This window comes from Syngnathus scovelli, chromosome 19 (assembly GCF_024217435.2).
Source record: "Syngnathus scovelli strain Florida chromosome 19, RoL_Ssco_1.2, whole genome shotgun sequence".
NCBI classification, from domain to species: Eukaryota; Metazoa; Chordata; class Actinopteri; order Syngnathiformes; family Syngnathidae; genus Syngnathus; species Syngnathus scovelli.
Window position 1 is genome coordinate 5,876,155 of NC_090865.1, and position 16,929 is coordinate 5,893,083.

The following is a 16,929-nucleotide window of genomic DNA, read 5'->3' on the forward strand; positions in this document are numbered from 1 at the left end:
ACAATATTTTTCCTTGTCATTTATTCTGCATACAAGTGCTTGCAAACAAGACCACCAGTCTCCTGTTACTGGATGGTCATCATTATAAACAATACAATAAAGGATGAGATGACAACAAAGGCAAAACACACGCAAAAAAAAAAAAAAAATTGGGTAACAAAAATATTAAACTCAAACCCAGGAGAAACCACATGAGAATGTGCAAGAAACACTGTCACACATTTGGAATAATTAAAAAAAAAAAAAAAGTTAGGCAGCAGTCTTAGAGGATGACAAACAACCGTTACTTAACGTGTGAAGCGACCGTGACATTCAATGATTTGTCAACAACAATCAAATCGGATGTCTTTCCTCCTTTCCCCAAAGATTTTCCAAACAAGTGCCAACAGGGGGGCACAAGAGTAAAAACATTCACGGAAACGAGGGGGTGGGGGGGTGGGGTTGGGGAGAACACAGATCACCTGACGTCGATTTTTACGCACGTGACTCCTCAGAGCAACACTCTAAAGATCAAGTTGTTCAGGTTAACTTTCTTTTGTAATTTGTAAAATCACTCTTCGATTATGTTCTTCTTACCACCCTGTCAGTGCATTGACATTTTTGGAAAGTTTTACAAGTGAGACTTGATCAGCGGGTTAGACGGTTACATTGCCAAAGGAGGGAGATCGACTTCATTTGCAATAATAAGCATTTTTGACTTGTGTTTTGCAGCTACAAACAAAAAAATCAGAACTAAAAAAACAAACAAAAAAAACATGGAATGGGAGTGAATGAGGACAACCGAAGGTTGACAAGCAACACAAAAGGGAAACGTGTTGCAAGAGGACACAGCGAGTTGATCAATGTTCCATGTTGGGCTGATTTTCTCCCTCCAATGGCTATGAATTGCAAAGATGAGCACTGAAGTTTTACTTTTAAGAATCCAATTTGTGTTTGGAAGGAAGGGGTGCTCATGGCTGTTTCCTGTTTGGGGAATGACAAAATAGGGTTGGGCGGGAGGAGGTTCGGGGGTCAGTGTCATCGGTGGTGGTGGGGGGGGGGGGGGGGGATGAGGTCAGATTCGAGGCAAGTGCTTCTCAATGAACTCCTTCACTGCCAGCATCTCCTGCAGAGGAACAAAGGCACACAACCAAAAACCGTTAAGTTGATCTTGTGTTATAGTCACATGGCTCCTAAAAAACGATAAGCACGACACCTGAGGGCAGGACGCATGAGAGACCCCCGGGTAGGTTTTGAAGGTGATCATCTGCGGGTTGATGATGTATTTGAGCTTCTCGGCCGTCATGGCACCAAACTGCACGGGGATCATTTCGTCCTTCTCACCGTGGCACTGCAGGATGGGCAGGTTCTTGCTGCCGCTTAACGCCTTCACAAAAGAGACGCCACGCATCAGCGTGAACGTTTCGCTCGACTTGGATCACAAACAAACTGGTGTACCAAAGGGAAGGTCTTGTGAAGCGGCAGCCAGCAACTGAGGGCCACCACGCCGGCCAGTTGGTGCTGGCAGGTCAAAGCGGTGTACAGGGACAAGGCCCCGCCCTGAAGGAGGAAGCAAGTGAAGTCAAATTAAAGTGAAGTGGTGAGCTGCGTTCTTGAGGAACCATCAGAAAACAAAGAAAACGTGCAAATGGGATCCTACCTGAGAGAAACCGCCGAGCATGATGCGGTTGGGAGGGATCCCATTTTTGGCCTCATGCTCAATGATGGCCTTGACTGAAGGGAAGGCGACCAAAGTGCCAAAATTAAACATGGAACACAATGCCGAAAAGTTTGAAATGAGTTTATTTTTTGTTATCTAAACGGTCACTCGAATCGACTCACTGTCATCAGCCGCCTTTTTGATTCCGTATTCGTCCTCGGGGGCTTCGGGGCTGAGACCCTTGAGGTCGAACCTGCGGCAAAACACAAACGATCAAATGTTGCCGTCTGTCTCATTGCGCTTGCCCTGGAAACGATGCTTCTTACCAGGCGGGCATCGTGGCGTTCATGTTAAGGGTGACGGGGATCATCGGCCTGGGGTGGGGTGAAAAGACAAGTTACACGTGTGGATTCAGGTCACCAGCTTGGCTTGTTTGGACGAAACAAAGAAAAAGAAAGAGGATAATCCCACTGTGGAGCGAGACTCCTTCTTTGGACACTCACGCATGAGGGCAAATGAACTTGACGTGAGGCAGTCGGATCCCCGTCAAGGTGTCAACCCACCCGTGCCTGAAGAACAAAAACCTCAATAAATCATGACAATAACACTTCTTTTTTTGGTTTGCAATTGCCTTCGAGATGGGCGATTTTATTAATTCTCAGCATGTGCATGACAACACGGAATTGACAGAAGGGGCCTATTTTGCTCAAACAAAGCTGGTCTTGTATTTGGAAAGAACCGGATGTCGCAAGAAGAAAGATGTCCTTCGCTGTCGCCGCAACGGTGCGGTGCGACTACTCCACTTAAATTTGCCCCAGTTTAAATACACTGTGGGTAATTTGATTTATTTTTAACCCAGACTGAGACGCTACTTACCCTGTGTCTCCCAATCCATGAAGGAAAATTACCTGTAACAAGAAACGGAAAAAAAAAACGCTTATGAAATCAAATAAAATCTAGATGTATACTACATGGATTTTATGATGTCTACTTGCGATGGAAGGCAAATTGAGTTATAAGAACTCACCGCTGCGGTCTCCTTCTCGTTCCCGGACACCGTCACAGCCTCGGCGAGCAGCGGCGCAGACATGTTGTTGCCACACATACACCGTGAGAGTCTGCAAACACAAACGAGGACGCAAACTTGCAATGTGAGCGCATTCAAACTGTTTATTTTAATCAGCGCCAACCATGTTAGCATTGCTTGCTTCATACTTTCCCACACAGGGAAATTTAACTCCATACACAGGCTGTTAAGTTTGGTTTTAGTTGGCCCCACCTGCCTATTGTATCGAGATAACAGCTTTGGGGCACCCAGTTATGAGACGGCAAAGTCGTAAAAGTCTCTCCTTGATGTTCTTTGACTATGTGATGATGCGGACCCAGGCGGGGCCTGACAGCAAGCGGAAATGCAAAAAGTTAATGTGTAAACCTCCCACTGGATAATCCTTGCCCATAAAAGTTAAGATTTCAACTGTATTCGGTCCGAGTGGCCTACACAACTGCGTGACTTACTCGTTTTTACATAAAATTTTAATGGAATGCGAGGAAACAATGCCCCACGCTCGCCACTGCGGGAGGAGGTCAGTAGGTCAAAACTGAGATTTGAGATGGCCCATATAAGGCGTTTACAGTTAGCATCAAGCTAGTGGACTAATTCAACACATTCAATAATGGTGGAATGCCAATAGACCTCGCGCAGATGGCTGCCAAACAGGAGGATAATCAAATGCGGCACTGAGTGACAGCCCCCGCCCCCCCCCCCCCCCCCTTTCCTCCACGCACCCATACAACCGCAGTTTCGTGAGCTACAACAACGAAAAGGGGAGCCGGCGCGGAGGTGGAAGCGGGGCGATGGGCCGTTATCAAGCCGGATGAGGACAATGCTGAATGGTGTATTCTTCCTTCATTTCTCATGATGGCTTTCAGCAGTACAATAAAACTCTCTATGCCACTGACCCATCATCCCTTTGACGTGGATTAAAATCCCGATTAATCTTCCCCCCCCCCCAACCCACACACACAGACAATGTTAGCATGTGCTAAAACAATAACTGTTATTGTCTGCTACCGGCGTCTCCGTCCGTGCGTCAGTCCGAGACGATGATGAGCTCAAACGACGCAAAACAGCCGCCGCGGGTCTCAAAGATGATCCGAAAAGGAATGAAAGAATAGCTCCGCGAGTAAAACGCGGAGGAGAGTTTGAGGGGGTTGAAGCCGCGGCCCGCTAGTAGCTCAGTGAAATTGTTCTACTCACCGCTCGATGTTGTTCTAGTTCACTACCGAGCGGAACTTCCGGTTGACATCCGCACAAGTGAGGGGCGGGGCTTGATTTGACGTCATCCAAAACCACGCCCAGAATCATAAACCATGATAAAAAATGAACATAAACGAAATAAAAATTGTAAGTGTATCAAAAAACGCTGCCAATAAAATAAAATAATTTTCAATCACAACTTTTCAAGCACCTTTGAGGGAAAAGTAATTCAACTGCTCACCTGATTGTCAGCTCTTAGCATTTTATTTGAAATAGATTACAAACTCTGGTGAATTAACTCTATTGGCAAAGAAACACCCGTGAAAGCTCATCAAAATTAAGCGGTCTGCGTCTGCCTCGCACTCGACCAGTTCGCCAGCAACACGCGGCCGCAAATGCGTCATTGCGCTGGCTTGCTCTGCGTCAATGACAGCCTCCTTCTCTTCATCCTTGGGCGAGAAGCTTCAGGAAATAAAGTTAGTTTGCGGGACAATGCTCTCCACCTTGTGATCGGCGGGATTCGCCGTCGCCTCGTAGGTGCAGATCGTCACTTCGTGTCTGTGAGCCTTCAGAAGAGGGAAACGATAGTCAGCAGCGTTCGATGAAGCAAAATGTTTTAATCAACTCTGACCTCTGAATATTCTCCCCTGAGGCCGATGTAGTAGATCCTGGTGCTTTCGGCACCAAAGTTCTTGGAGATGTGGATGGAGAGGTGCTCGACATTGGAAAAACGAGCAATCCTGCAAGTCAAATGTGGGGGGGAACAAAAATGTCACCCAGTCACAGACGGAGCTTGCGTTAGTAAATCGAGCCCCGCTGAACAAAACTCACTTGGTGGGGTACTCCAGCTGAGCGCCGGGGTCTCGGTTGAGTCTAAAAGCTTGTTCTGGTTCTCGGCCGGTGTCATCAAAAGACATATGAGGGATGTTCTTGTACCTGGAAGGTAAATATTAACGTAACAAATCGAATATACCACACAATACTAGAAAACAAAGTAAAATGTTGTCATATTTTTGATGAATCAGATTTTTTTCCTATCACAATCAGACCCCAGAAGAAAACCTGAGCACTCACAATCGTATCTCAGCCGGATGCGAGTCGTCATCCTCTCCGGAGACGATGATCCCTTTCAGTTTGACGCTGCCAGTAAACCTGAGAACAGAAAGAAATGAAAAGCAAAACAAAATGAGACGCAGCAAAACGCTGCAACGCAACTCTGCTGCGACGAATAAACCATGACACTTGCAAAACTGTGAAATTTGACAATTCCTCCTCTGTTTAAGCGATTAAAACTCACGGGATATTGAACAAGAGCTCTTCGTCTGCGTCACTCTCCACAAACTGGATGGGGAAGAAAAAGAACACTAGTTACTACATGGCCAAATAAATGGCTTCAGTTTTGCGGCAATTGTTGAGCTTTAAGCAACATATATGATATAAAATTTACAAAAAACATATATATGGTGAATAATAATGCTCACGGGCAATATATTCTTTATTCTATGCAGAAACAACCAATATTCCTACAGTTTACATTTTGTCTGTAATATACTGCCCTCTGCTGGCCAAGGTGGTATGCCTAAATGGGAAATCAATGTTTCAATCGAAACGGCGTTTGCTTACCTTGTCGCGGTCCTTCCGCTGGTCCCACGGCTTGAACACCAGCTTGCCGTCGCCGTCCCTACTCTCGTTCAAGCACTGCAGCTTGTCGGTGTCGATGCGCCGATACAGCCCATACTCGACGCCCCTCTCGGCTGGTTCGTGGGTGCCCTCGCAGCTGCAGCCGTGGTCGTGGTGGTGATGGCCGGACATGGAGATGAAAGATACGGGGCTTTTGCGTCCTAAGAGACCGGTAAAGTGCCAAATGGAGTATGGGACTGAGACGCCAAGGCTCCTCGAGGATTCTTGCAATATCCTCGAGAAGGAAACAAGTTATACTTTCGGGTGTGAGACACGCCGACTTCAAAACAACGCAATGTTGACGTTTACTTCCGGGTCGATAGTTTCAAAATAAGATTAATTTTCAACAGTGGTTCTTCAGTCTTTATTTAAACCAGGGGTGTCCAAACTTTTTCCAAGGAGGGCCAGATTTAATAAAGTGAAGGGGCCCGGCCGGGGGCCAATAGTTTTTTTCAGACATTTTTGAACGACAAACATTTCATGCAAATACACACTGTTCTAAAACAAATTTCATTGTCACAATTGTCTTTATTTTTCAAATGACAAAATAACCAAATATAAGCCATTCAGGCAGATGTGAACCACTCTAAAAACACAAATTCTGCCTCTCATTCATATCTGAAGAGTCAGATAACATTGAACAAACGGTTTGAAATACCTTACATGAGTTTGAAATTATTTTTTCCTCATGAACATTTTAAACAGGAGTTATAAGTAATGCAAATGTGTCTGTTATTATTAAAACTTAAAACAAGTGAGTTTTGCTCTTGTCATTTAATAGCTTGTGTCATGTCTACAGGTTTATAACATCAACAGTATTAACATGGCCACTTCGTAATGTTTAATATTAGGTAATATTTAATTTCTATTTCATTTTGACTCACAGCCCCGCGTGAAGAATCGCTGTTGTGATGCCATGTTGAGTCTACTAGTGTCTCTTTGGGTTGAAATGCTTAAACAAGGCAAGCGTCTGTTTAGAAATGAGACAAACACAATTGCCTTGATTTTTAGCGAGCAAGTACTGTCATTCCCATTTCTCTTGAAAGCGACGGCCCTCAATGTCAACTGTCCTCGTTTTCTTTGCAGTCGCCACGGCAGAAATGAACGGCGCGGGGTGGTGCTGCCACCCTTTGGTAATAGGAGGAATTACAGGTTCAAGTTTCTTTTTTTTTAAATTTTTTTTAGAATCAGTTTGACAGTGCAAGCGGTCCATAAATAAAACATCATAAGACCGAAGCTGCGGGCCGTATGAAATCTGATCGGGGGCCGGATTTGCCCCGCGGGCCGGACTTTGGACATGGCTGATATAGGCTTATTGATAACAAGGGAATTAATCAATGAGCACGATAAACACATAATGACAGAAATATCCTCGTACTAAAAGCCATTTCCCGCAGTGAAAGTTTTCTGAAAGCTAAAAAGAAAGAAAGGAAAAAAAAGACTAAGAACATATGTACCTTGTATTCGTCCTGCATCAGGAGCATTCCAGGAGCTTGAAATTCGCACCTGCGTGAAGCTGGCCCCCCAGCCCACGCAAAATTGAAGGAAAATAGTCTGTTTCGTTTGTGCCTGTTTGTGCTGCAAAAAAATTCGTTTGTGCTGCTTCGGTTTTGTAGATATTCTACATTTATTTTCTAGCGAGGACGTCACCCAGCCCCCCATTTTCCTCCAAATGGACCCAAAATGGTACCGTTCGTTTGTGCTGCAAAAAGTTTCGTTTGTGCTGCTACGCTTTTGCAGATATTACACATTTCATTTATAGCGATGACGTCACCGTATGTCGTCGCAAATTTCAAGCTCCTGGAATGCTCCTGATGCAGGACGAATATAAGGTAAATATGTTCTTGGTGTTTTTTTTTCTTTTTAGCTTACAGAAAACTTTCACTGCGGGAAATGGCTTTTAGTACGAGGATATTTCTGTAATTATGTTTTTATCGTGCTCATTGATTAATTCCCTTGAATACATTTGATGAAACCAAACGATAACATATCTATACAATTGTTGTTGTATGTGTGTGGACGTCAAGAAAACAATAAAGGCCAAGAACGAACAAAATCGGCAAACGGAAACTCAGCATTATACAGCGATATCTTTTTTTATACTGCCTCCTGGTGGTCGAAGAAAGCAAGCAGAAGGCCCCTTCAACAAGTTAATCATTCATCTTCCGCCCATTCAATCGTGCAATGACTGCAGGGTCTATGAGATACAATATTATAGAGTGCCATTTTTCTTACTTTTTTTCACTCTATTCATATCAAGCAGTGTTTGAGAAGGAATTGAAAGAATTTGAATTGTTTATATCCGTGGTCACCATGGCGAACCAAGACCACCAAAGCGCGCCGTCCACCATTGTCCCTCATACTTACAAAAAAAAAAAAAAACAAGCAAAGAGCCAATCATTATATGCTTTTGGAACCCTGTCTGCTCCCACTGTGGCATTCTGGGTGGTGCACAAATTAGCCTAGCCAAAGTCAAATCAAGTCATTGACAAAAATAAAAATAGATCTCATGAGGCTCACATGAAGAAAAAAAAATCGAAAGCAGCTTTCCAATCTTGAACATGATCTTTGATTTCAGGCCGTTTTCCACTCTGCTTTGTTCCTCTTGACAGTTCCAGGCGACCCGGCAAACCGTGACCCCTGCCAGCCCACCCCGATGGTGTGAGTGCACACACGCACACACATACACACACACACAAGCTGACAATGCCAAAGTGCGACAGGAAAGGAGATGAGATGGAGGGGAATGGCAAAGCCCGAGCAAGGACCTGAAAGTGGATCTTTGCATCTCATCCCCTGGCAGAGATGAGAGGCCTGCTGAGTAAGGTCGCCTGCTACGTTCATTGTATCCGTTGTGACAAGTCGGCAGTGTGTGTGATGGACAAATAAGTCGTTTTCAAATCAGACGGGTAAAAACTGGTCAAATATTTAAAAGAAGAAAAAAAAAGATATTATTCAAATTGAAGATCATTTGCCATTCTAGTAATGACACACGTAGGTCTGACACCTACCTCGGCGTCCTTTTTACAGCGGCTTTCTCTCCCTAAGGCACGGGTGTCAAACTCAAGGCCTGGGGGCCAGACACGGCCCGCCACATCATTTTCTGTGAAAGCGTAAACAAATTGTGCTTCAAATTCGTGTGTAATTGCTTGAATTGCAAATTGTCTTCACTTTTAATATCTTCACCAGCTTTTACTCGTCTGATTTGAAAAAGTTATTTGTCCATTTGTTTTGTAGCTTTGACTGTATGTAATGCGAGGTGCTCATACATTCCACATTGTAAAATGCACGTGAAAAAAAAAACAATCGATCATCAAATCAAAGGATTATCAAGAGAAAGTTTAATGAATAAGGAAAAAAGTGTTCGTACAAACGACGGCAATTCCACTCGCCGTTTCTCATTCAAGCGAGAATGATGCCGTCGCAAACCTCTTTGGATTGTGAAGAAAAGAAAAGAAAAGAAAATGCAACTGAATTACACAACATAACTAAACGATGATTACGGGGACCCTTACTTTAACAGTCCTTACTCACGTGAGAATACATTCATGTATGAATAAAACATCCATATTGAATACATGATGATGATGCATCCATCCATCCATCCATCCGTCCGTCCGTCCATCCATCCATCCATCCATCCATCCATCCATCCATCTATCCATCCATCCATCCAACCAACCAACCTTGTGACATCAACAACAATCAACCATGTTTGAAAATATTCAACTGAAACGACACAAAAAGGAAGAAAATGAAAGCTAACTCAATATTCAACGCAACCTAACTAAACAATGGTTATGGGTGGCTACCCTTACTTGAACAGATGTCATTGTAAAACACTCACTAACTTAACACACAATCAATCGTAGCTAACCTATGCTTATGGCCACTCCTTATGCTAACAGATGTAAGGGATTTTATGATAGCAAAGCAAAACATCCTAAAATGATCCAAAAGTGAGTGTGTGTGTGTCATTCAAAACAGGTCATGTTTTCCGACTCAATCATTTTTGACTAATCTAACGACGGATTGACCATGTCACATCAGTCTAAATTTGGCACCGTCTGCTGGTGAAATTTTGAACTGCAACAGCGCCAAACTGCTTTTTAAAAAGAATTCATTTGGAGGAACTAACTTCCAACTAACCGTTTGTCAGGTCTCTCTCGTGTCAAGCTTCTGGTGAAATTCGAAATTGCACTTGAGCCCATTTGCCCGGGCCAAATCCGACACACATTTGCGCACCGCCATCTTACTTGACGAGCGCTGCGCAAATGGGTGACGGCGGGCAGCACCCACGTGATCCCACGGGGATGCCGTTCCCAGGCTCCGCCGGCTGACCGCTCACTTTCTGGGCCGGATCTTCATCTCCACAAATCTCGGGCAGGTATCATATGAATGCCCCAAGTCATTCCAGACTGCATTGGTACTGACGCAGGTGCCGGTTGCCTTGTACACCCCGTTCAAGTTGGAGTAATAGCAGCTCTTGTACCACCAAGCTCCCTTATAGTCATTGGCGCAATTGCGATCATGGTACTCGTCTTGGTCGCGGTCTTTGGTGGTGAACTTCATCCCAGAATGCCAGGCTAATTTATCGCCTGCAAAGCACACAAACTTGCTTTTGAGCACACGCAGGCGGCGCAGGCTCTCGAGTGTGCCCCCCCCCCCGGGCGGGAGTCGCTACCTGCATTTCCAGAGTAGCCGCTCACAAGCAGCGGGTAGCCGTCCTTCTCGGGGTCCAGCGAGTTCCGGCCCACTGAGAAGTCGTCATAGAGAGCGTAGTAATTGCGGCCGTCGAAAAGGGTCAAGTCGATCCGCAACTGGTAAGCGCCCGAGGCCGTCAGAGCGTGGATGTTTTGCAGGCCTGCAAACACGCAAAGTCGGCGGCGTCACGTCACGCAAACCACAAAGGCTTGACAAGAAGGGTGTCTTTGTTTCCGACCGAGCCAGTGCTCTCCGGCGAGGTCTCCAAAGCCCTTTCGATAGTCGTCCCAACCCCGATAGAAGTCGACGGAGCCGTCCTTTCTCCTCTGGATCACCTGCAAACACACACGCACACGCACACCATCAGCGGAGCAAACGAGCATGACTGGCCAACTGGACGTTCAGCATTGAAGAAAAGTGGCAACTTTATTGGGGAAGGCATCACGAGGGGAACTTTGGGGTGTTTTTTTGGGGGGGGTCAGGCACTTACAGTCCAGCCTCCCCCGTCCAGGCTCATGTTGCAATAAGCCTCGAAGCTGTCGGACCCGCTAAAAATGGAATGGACTCCACTTCGAGACTTTCCCGCCGCCATGACGTCACTGCAGTCTCTGGGCATGAGACCTGAAGCATATAAAAAAAAAAAAAACATGTGAGAGCACAAAATAGATGCCCGCTTTAAACAAAGTGGACACGCTCGCTCGCTAGCGACCTTGGAGTTGCTTGCTAAGTGTGAGCTGATCCACCACCTTCTGCTGCAGGCTGGACAAAGCCAAACTGAAGTTGTGTAACTCCTTGGTCTCTTGTGACAGCTCCTGCGCACCAAGCGTTTGAAAGAACTGAAATGAGATCTCCAACTGGGACACTTTGTTTGCATCTTTCAACAATACTTTTGTTCTTATTCAAAGGAGATAGTAGTTTGTGTGTAAGAGGAGGGAGGGAGGGACGTTAAGTCCTGAAATGTCCACCTCACCTGAGACATGTTCTTGTAGTCCGTCTCCAGGTCTTTCAGTGTCTCATTCAGTAGGCCTTTGTTGCTGCGAATCTCCTCCCAGACTTTGGCCAGCAGGCTCTGACTCGCCTCCAGGTCGCTGCGAATCGCGGTGTGACTCGCCTTCAGCTCTGCCAATACCGTCTGACCTGCCTTCAGCTCTGCCAATGCGGTCTGACCTGCCTCCTGACCTGCCTTCAGCTCTGCCAATGCCGTCTGACCTGCCTTCAGCTCTGCCAATGCGGTCTGACCTGCCTCCTGACCTGCCTTCAGCTCTGCCAATGCGGTCTGACCTGCCTCCTGACCTGCCTTCAGCTCTGCCAATGCGGTCTGACCTGCCTCCTGACCTGCCTTCAGCTCTGCCAATGCGGTCTGACCTGCCTTCAGCTCTGCCAATGCGGTCTGACTCTTCTCCAGCGCGCTGGAAATCGCAGTGTGACTCGCCTTCAGCTCTGCCAATGCCGTCTGACCTGCCTCCTGACGTGCCTTCAGCTCTACCAATGCGGTCTGACCTGCCTCCTGACGTGCCTTCAGCCCTGCCAAAGCGGCCTGACCTGCCTCCTGACCTGCCTTCAGCTCTGCCAATACGGTCTGACCTGCCTCCTGACCTGCCTTCAGCTCTGCCAATGCAGTCTGACCTGCCTCCTGACCTGCCTTCAGCTCTCCCAATGCCATCTGACCTGCCTTCAGCTCTGTCAATGCGGTCTGACCTGCCTCCTGACCTGCCTTCAGCTCTGCCAATGCCTCCTGACCTGCCATCAGCTTTGCCAATGCGGTCTGCAGCGCCGCCCAATGGCAGGCTAAGTCGCTGCAGTTGTGGTCCGGGATGCTGTTGGGCAAAGTCGCCACCAGCGCGCCCAGCTCTTTGACGATGTCCTGAGGCCTTGAAACACATCAAGGGTATACATGAATCTGCCATCCTTTGTGAGGAATGTAACTTGTGGCGGTCAAGTGCCTGCGTGCGTGCGTACCTGTTCAAGTGGAAGAAGACGATGTTTTGGATGACAAGCACGACCAAGAGGAGCGTCGGGACCACCACCAGAATGGAGCCACAGCGTATCTGAACAAACTGAACGCAAACGTCGTCACAGGCGGCGGCGGCGTCTCTGTCTCCCTCTCTCTCTCTCTTTCTGTCTCTCTCTCTGCCTCTCTCTCTCCCCCGACGGAGCGAACGACTTGCTCAACTCGACCAAGGCATTAGTCAAGCGCGTGCGCGTCCGATGCGTACCTTGGGCTTTGGTAGTTCGCCGATCAGTTTCTGGGTGCTTTGGTTCATCTCGAACCACTTGTCATTTGCCATTTTGTGCTCTCCTTCTATTCTTGCTTACTCCGTACGAATGTCCCGAGCTTGTTTGTTCTGCGTGCGTCTAATGCCGTATTTTGTGTTTAGCCAAGTGACGTGAAGTTTTCTTTCCACTTGACGTTGGTTTTGACCTTGTTTGCGGCAACGAGATGGGACGAGATGGGGCTCGGTCGGTACATTATTGCGCGAGAGCGCGAAAGCCCGACAGAAAAGGAACGGGCTGTACACAACACAAAATGCGACGCCGAGCAAGTTCAAGGTCTCATTGACAATATTTCATTGATTGATTGATCGGTCTTTATCTATCTATCTATCTATCTATCTATCTATCTATCTATCTATCTATCTATCTATCTATCTATCTATCTATCTATCTATCTATCTATCTATCTATCTATTTTTTCATTCATCTGTACATGTACTTTTGGACTGATGGATTCATTCCTGTATTTCCTCATTTATTTATTAGACACTATTAGATTACTAGACACTTGAAAAATTAGAGGGAACATTGGTGCCGACACCGTGAGTTTGATTTCCACGTTTGACGCTGTGAACGTGTGTGTGTGTGAGAGAGTGACCAAAAACAAAAAGCGCATGTGTATATGAGTGTGCAAGGGACAATAAAGAGGAGCAATACCAAACGCCACCACGGTGTGGTGTCTTGTCTCCGATTAGATGGACGTTGAAACGGCAAACCCAACCGACTGGAACACAAAAAAAGACAAGAGTAGAGCTCTGAGGAGAAAGCCAGCCAAGGCAAAGCCATGTAACGCGGCGAGCCCGGCGCTATTTCAGAAAAAAAGGACGGCAAACGGCAGCAGACTTTGTCGTCGAGTAATCATAACAATACATTTGATTGATAAGGCGCCTTTCAAAGCACTCAAGGTCGCCGTACAGACATAAAATAGCGTTTAAAAAAAAATGACTGGAGTAGAGTGATGGATAAGCTGACTCACGTCTCTGACTGGCCGACGGCCACAGGCAAAGATGCTCCTCCGGACACGCCGTCGTCAGTGGTCGCGGAACGGTCCTAAGTCCAGAAGAGGGACAAAGGTGTGAATTCAAATGGCGGAAGTTCGACTATTTGCAGTCTTGTACGTTGTTATCAAAGAAGACCTCTGAAGACATATTGACAGTATTGTATACCTTGTTACAAAAAGTGATTATAATAACTAGAAAGAAAATAGGATGTTGACTTCTGCTACGGTCAATTGTGACCACTAGAGGTCCCTGGTTAACCAAGGTTAACAATGGAACGTCGCATCTCCGTGTGTTACACGCGCGCACACACCGTTCTACGTTACACGTGCTTATAGATAATAAATTGAGTTGGAAAGCACATATAATGTATATCCAAGCAAAAATTTCCAAGTCACTAGCAGTATCGTATAAAGTAAAAGACCTTATAATTCAGTCATCATTACATTCCTTGTACTGCTCCTTCATACTCCCATACATCATTTACTGTGTGGAGGTGTGGGACAATACATACAAAACAAACACAGATCCAATCTTTATTTATTAAACTGATATTTAAAAACAAAGCATTACGACTTATAAATAATGCTGATCATCGAGAACCATCTAAACCCTCTTTTTATTATACTGAACTCACTGAAATACGACGACCTAGTCGACTTCAAAACCGTCCAACTCATGTACAAAATAAGAAATAATCAATTGCCAAACAGTATCCAGAGGTTGTTTGAGTGGAGGGAAATTTATTTAAGGGGAACACTTATGTTTATTTGTTGAGAACAAACTTAGTTACATTGTATAACAGTTAGAGGTGTGGAATTACGGAACAGCGGCAGTGAAGAACTAAAGAACCTTACTGAAGTTTAAAAAAAAAATGTCTAAGGACAAAATGTTGACGGGATACCCTAATATGCCGTGAAGTCGTTTAAGTTGCTTTTGTATTTACTTATTGTATATATTTGACGATGGTCAAATCTTGACAGAATCAAAGACATATGTAGTTACAAGGGGAAGAGTCAGATAAGCTTAGGCTTCCTTCTACTCCCTTTTGAAAAAATATGAATTAATGTTTACATTTTCAATATTGATACAATATTCTCTGCATGTTGTTTCTACTATTACTGTACTATTTACGTGTATGAAACCATTTTTGAATGTTCTAATCATAAAGTATCGACTTAAAAGCTTTCATGTACATTGATTGACACGCAGAATAAATGTACGGTTGAGAGGGTGCGGTCACGCAACGGCGGCCCTGCCACTAGGCAGACGAGGCCAAAAAGATCTCTTTTTTTATTTTCTTTCAAAGTTGTTCTAACTCATATCAATATTGGATTCAAAGGATCAAATAAAATGGAGGCTGCCTTTTCTGAATGATATCAAAATATCCATTGATATGAGTTTGATCAACTTAGAAAGAAAATGATCATTAAAAGATGTTTTTTTTTTTTTTTTTTAGGCCGAGCGTAAGGGCTGCCTTTGAAGAAACCGATCAAGCTTCCGAAGGGCTGACCAAAGTTTTGATAGTCGCACACACGCACGCATGCACTATAAATTATGCAATTACAACCTGCATGTTCTGAAGTTCCATCTCTCCTTTGCAGTCGTCGGGTCAGGGTCTTGACGGCAGCAGACGAAGGCTGGTGGCAGTGTACTTAACAACAGTTGGCTCCAAAATGACACACGCACCTTGAGACCAAAACGGCCTGGGCGTCACTGAGCTGGAAACATTTGGCATCAACAGCATGTGGTCAGAAAAAATTCTTCAAGGGAGTTGAAGGAAACGAAACCTAACTCTCTCGCACGCGCATGCACACACACACATACGCAGTCATGCACGCGCACACGCACGCACGCACGCACACGCAAGAAGAAGAAAATGGTGGAATCGGTAAAATTCCAATTGACGGCGAGGAAACGATAAATGACCTTATATGGAGCCAAGACCACCTGTGCGTCACTGTGCTGGAAATGAGGGAAGAGGCGGAGAAAAGAAGACGAAACTTAACTCCCAGACACAGCGATATTCATCAAGGGAACCTTGGTTCTCAAATTGATACTTTTCTTGTGATGTTGGCAAAATAGCTTTGGTATTTGCCTGTTGCCGATTGATGCCTGGATGCAGGCAAGTGCCACCCACGTCGAAGGGAGCCGGACGGTCATTTCGCTGCTCTCTTGCATTGTCGCTGAAGAAGGAAAAAGAATTTTCTTTCATGAGATAGATCATCGTCAAACAGTTTGGAGATGCTGTATCATTTCAGGGAGTGTACAGTCAGTCCACGTGCTGCCTGCCACTTGGCCAGGCAAGCTTGTTTTTTTTTTTTACTCAAGTGCGGCCCACGTCAAAAGAGTCCACATCCAACTTTTCCTGTTTTTTGTTGGGTCTTTTCTTTGAACTAGCAAAGGAGGACATGTTGGAATTTCACACCTCATAAAACAAAGCTACGGAATCATCTCAGTGACTATCAGGTCCTCGCCGCCCACTGGCTGGCTCGCTCCTCAGCAACCTTGGAAGAGCGCGTTCCCGCGGAGACCCACGTCTTTGCCCCGACGGAACGCGATATTACTTGGGCCACCTTTGTCCAGACTTTGGATACCACTTGGATTTCATTGGGGACGGGAAAGAGGGGAAGCGAGCATGTTTTGAAAAACACATTTGTGAGCTTTGCGCACTCGGCAGCATCATCCTGTAAAGCAGGGGTGTTTTTGCAAGGAGGGCCAGATTTAATTAAGTGAAGGGGCCCGGCCGGGGGCCAAACGTTTTTTTCAGACATTTTTGAACGACAAACATTTCATGCAAATACACACTGTTGTAAAACAAATTTCACTGTCACAATTGTCTTTATTTTTCAAACGACAAAATAACCAAATATATGCCATTCAGGCAGATGTGAACCACTCTAAAAACACAAATTCTGCCTTTCATGCATATCTGAAGAGTCAGATAAAATTGAACAAACGGTTTGAAATACCTTACATGAGTTTGAAATTATTTTTTCCTCATGAACATTTTAAACAGGAGTTATAAGTAATGCAAATGTGTCTGTTATTATTAAAACTTAAAACAAGTGAGTTTTGCTCTTGTCCTTTACAATATCTTTCAGAAATTAATAGTAATAGTAAAAGTAATGTCTACAGGTTTATAACAGCAACAGTATTAACATGGCCACTTCGTAATGTTTAATATTAAGCAATATTTCATTTTTATTTCATTTTGACTCACAGCCAGCCCCGCGTGAAGAATCGCTGTTGTGATGCCATGTTAAGTCTACTAGTGTGTCTTTGGGGTGAAAATCCTTAAACAAGGCAAGCGTCTCTTTAGAAATGAGACAAACACAATCGCCTTGATTTTCAGCGAGCAAGTATTGTCATTCCCA

The 16,929-nt window shown here is 45.1% G+C and overlaps 3 protein-coding genes and 1 long non-coding RNA gene across 11 annotated transcripts; 1 reads left to right on the forward strand and 3 right to left on the reverse strand.

The window, feature by feature from the left end:
• Positions 1 to 4: 4 nt before the first annotated feature.
• On the reverse strand, positions 5 to 4,012 carry lypla2 (lysophospholipase 2). 3 transcript variants are annotated; one of them, XM_049750294.2, is made up of 10 exons: positions 3,897 to 4,012; positions 2,667 to 2,757; positions 2,516 to 2,547; positions 2,143 to 2,208; positions 1,966 to 2,013; positions 1,822 to 1,892; positions 1,640 to 1,713; positions 1,438 to 1,539; positions 1,196 to 1,366; positions 5 to 1,105 (listed from the first exon to the last, which is right to left on the reverse strand). In XM_049750294.2, the coding sequence occupies exons 2-10, from the start codon at positions 2,742 to 2,744 to the stop codon at positions 1,055 to 1,057; spliced, it is 693 nt and encodes a 230-aa protein (XP_049606251.1). In that variant the 5' UTR covers positions 2,745 to 2,757; positions 3,897 to 4,012; the 3' UTR covers positions 5 to 1,054. The 3 variants fall into 3 exon arrangements, with proteins under 3 accessions (XP_049606251.1, XP_049606252.1, XP_049606253.1); XM_049750295.1 differs by lacking the exon at positions 3,897 to 4,012 and adding an exon at positions 3,711 to 3,890; XM_049750296.2 differs by lacking the exon at positions 3,897 to 4,012 and adding an exon at positions 2,919 to 3,373.
• Positions 4,013 to 4,141: 129 nt separating this feature from the next.
• Positions 4,142 to 5,913, reverse strand: pithd1 (PITH (C-terminal proteasome-interacting domain of thioredoxin-like) domain containing 1). The gene is made up of 6 exons (XM_049750298.2): positions 5,520 to 5,913; positions 5,194 to 5,237; positions 4,971 to 5,048; positions 4,728 to 4,832; positions 4,528 to 4,636; positions 4,142 to 4,462 (listed from the first exon to the last, which is right to left on the reverse strand). Exons 1-6 carry the CDS (start codon positions 5,706 to 5,708, stop codon positions 4,361 to 4,363), a joined length of 627 nt encoding a protein of 208 aa, XP_049606255.1. The 5' UTR covers positions 5,709 to 5,913; the 3' UTR covers positions 4,142 to 4,360.
• Positions 5,914 to 8,900: 2,987 nt separating this feature from the next.
• Positions 8,901 to 15,428, reverse strand: LOC125986534 (fibrinogen C domain-containing protein 1-like). Of its 6 annotated transcripts, none has more exons than XM_068649008.1 (11): positions 15,123 to 15,428; positions 13,531 to 13,604; positions 13,212 to 13,278; positions 12,240 to 12,337; positions 12,021 to 12,151; positions 11,251 to 11,990; positions 10,990 to 11,092; positions 10,771 to 10,901; positions 10,519 to 10,615; positions 10,261 to 10,440; positions 8,901 to 10,174 (listed from the first exon to the last, which is right to left on the reverse strand). In XM_068649008.1, the coding sequence occupies exons 1-11, from the start codon at positions 15,141 to 15,143 to the stop codon at positions 9,921 to 9,923; spliced, it is 1,896 nt and encodes a 631-aa protein (XP_068505109.1). In that variant the 5' UTR covers positions 15,144 to 15,428; the 3' UTR covers positions 8,901 to 9,920. The 6 variants fall into 6 exon arrangements, with proteins under 6 accessions (XP_068505109.1, XP_068505110.1, XP_049606082.1 ...); XM_068649009.1 differs by having other exon boundaries at positions 11,251 to 11,447; positions 11,490 to 12,151; positions 15,123 to 15,427; XM_049750125.2 differs by having other exon boundaries at positions 11,251 to 11,417; positions 11,646 to 12,151; positions 15,123 to 15,409.
• LOC137839710 (uncharacterized) lies at positions 13,194 to 16,624 on the forward strand. Its single transcript, XR_011085823.1, has 2 exons — positions 13,194 to 13,627; positions 15,012 to 16,624. It is a non-coding gene; the product is annotated as an uncharacterized lncRNA (long non-coding RNA).
• The last annotated feature ends 305 nt before the right edge of the window (positions 16,625 to 16,929 follow it).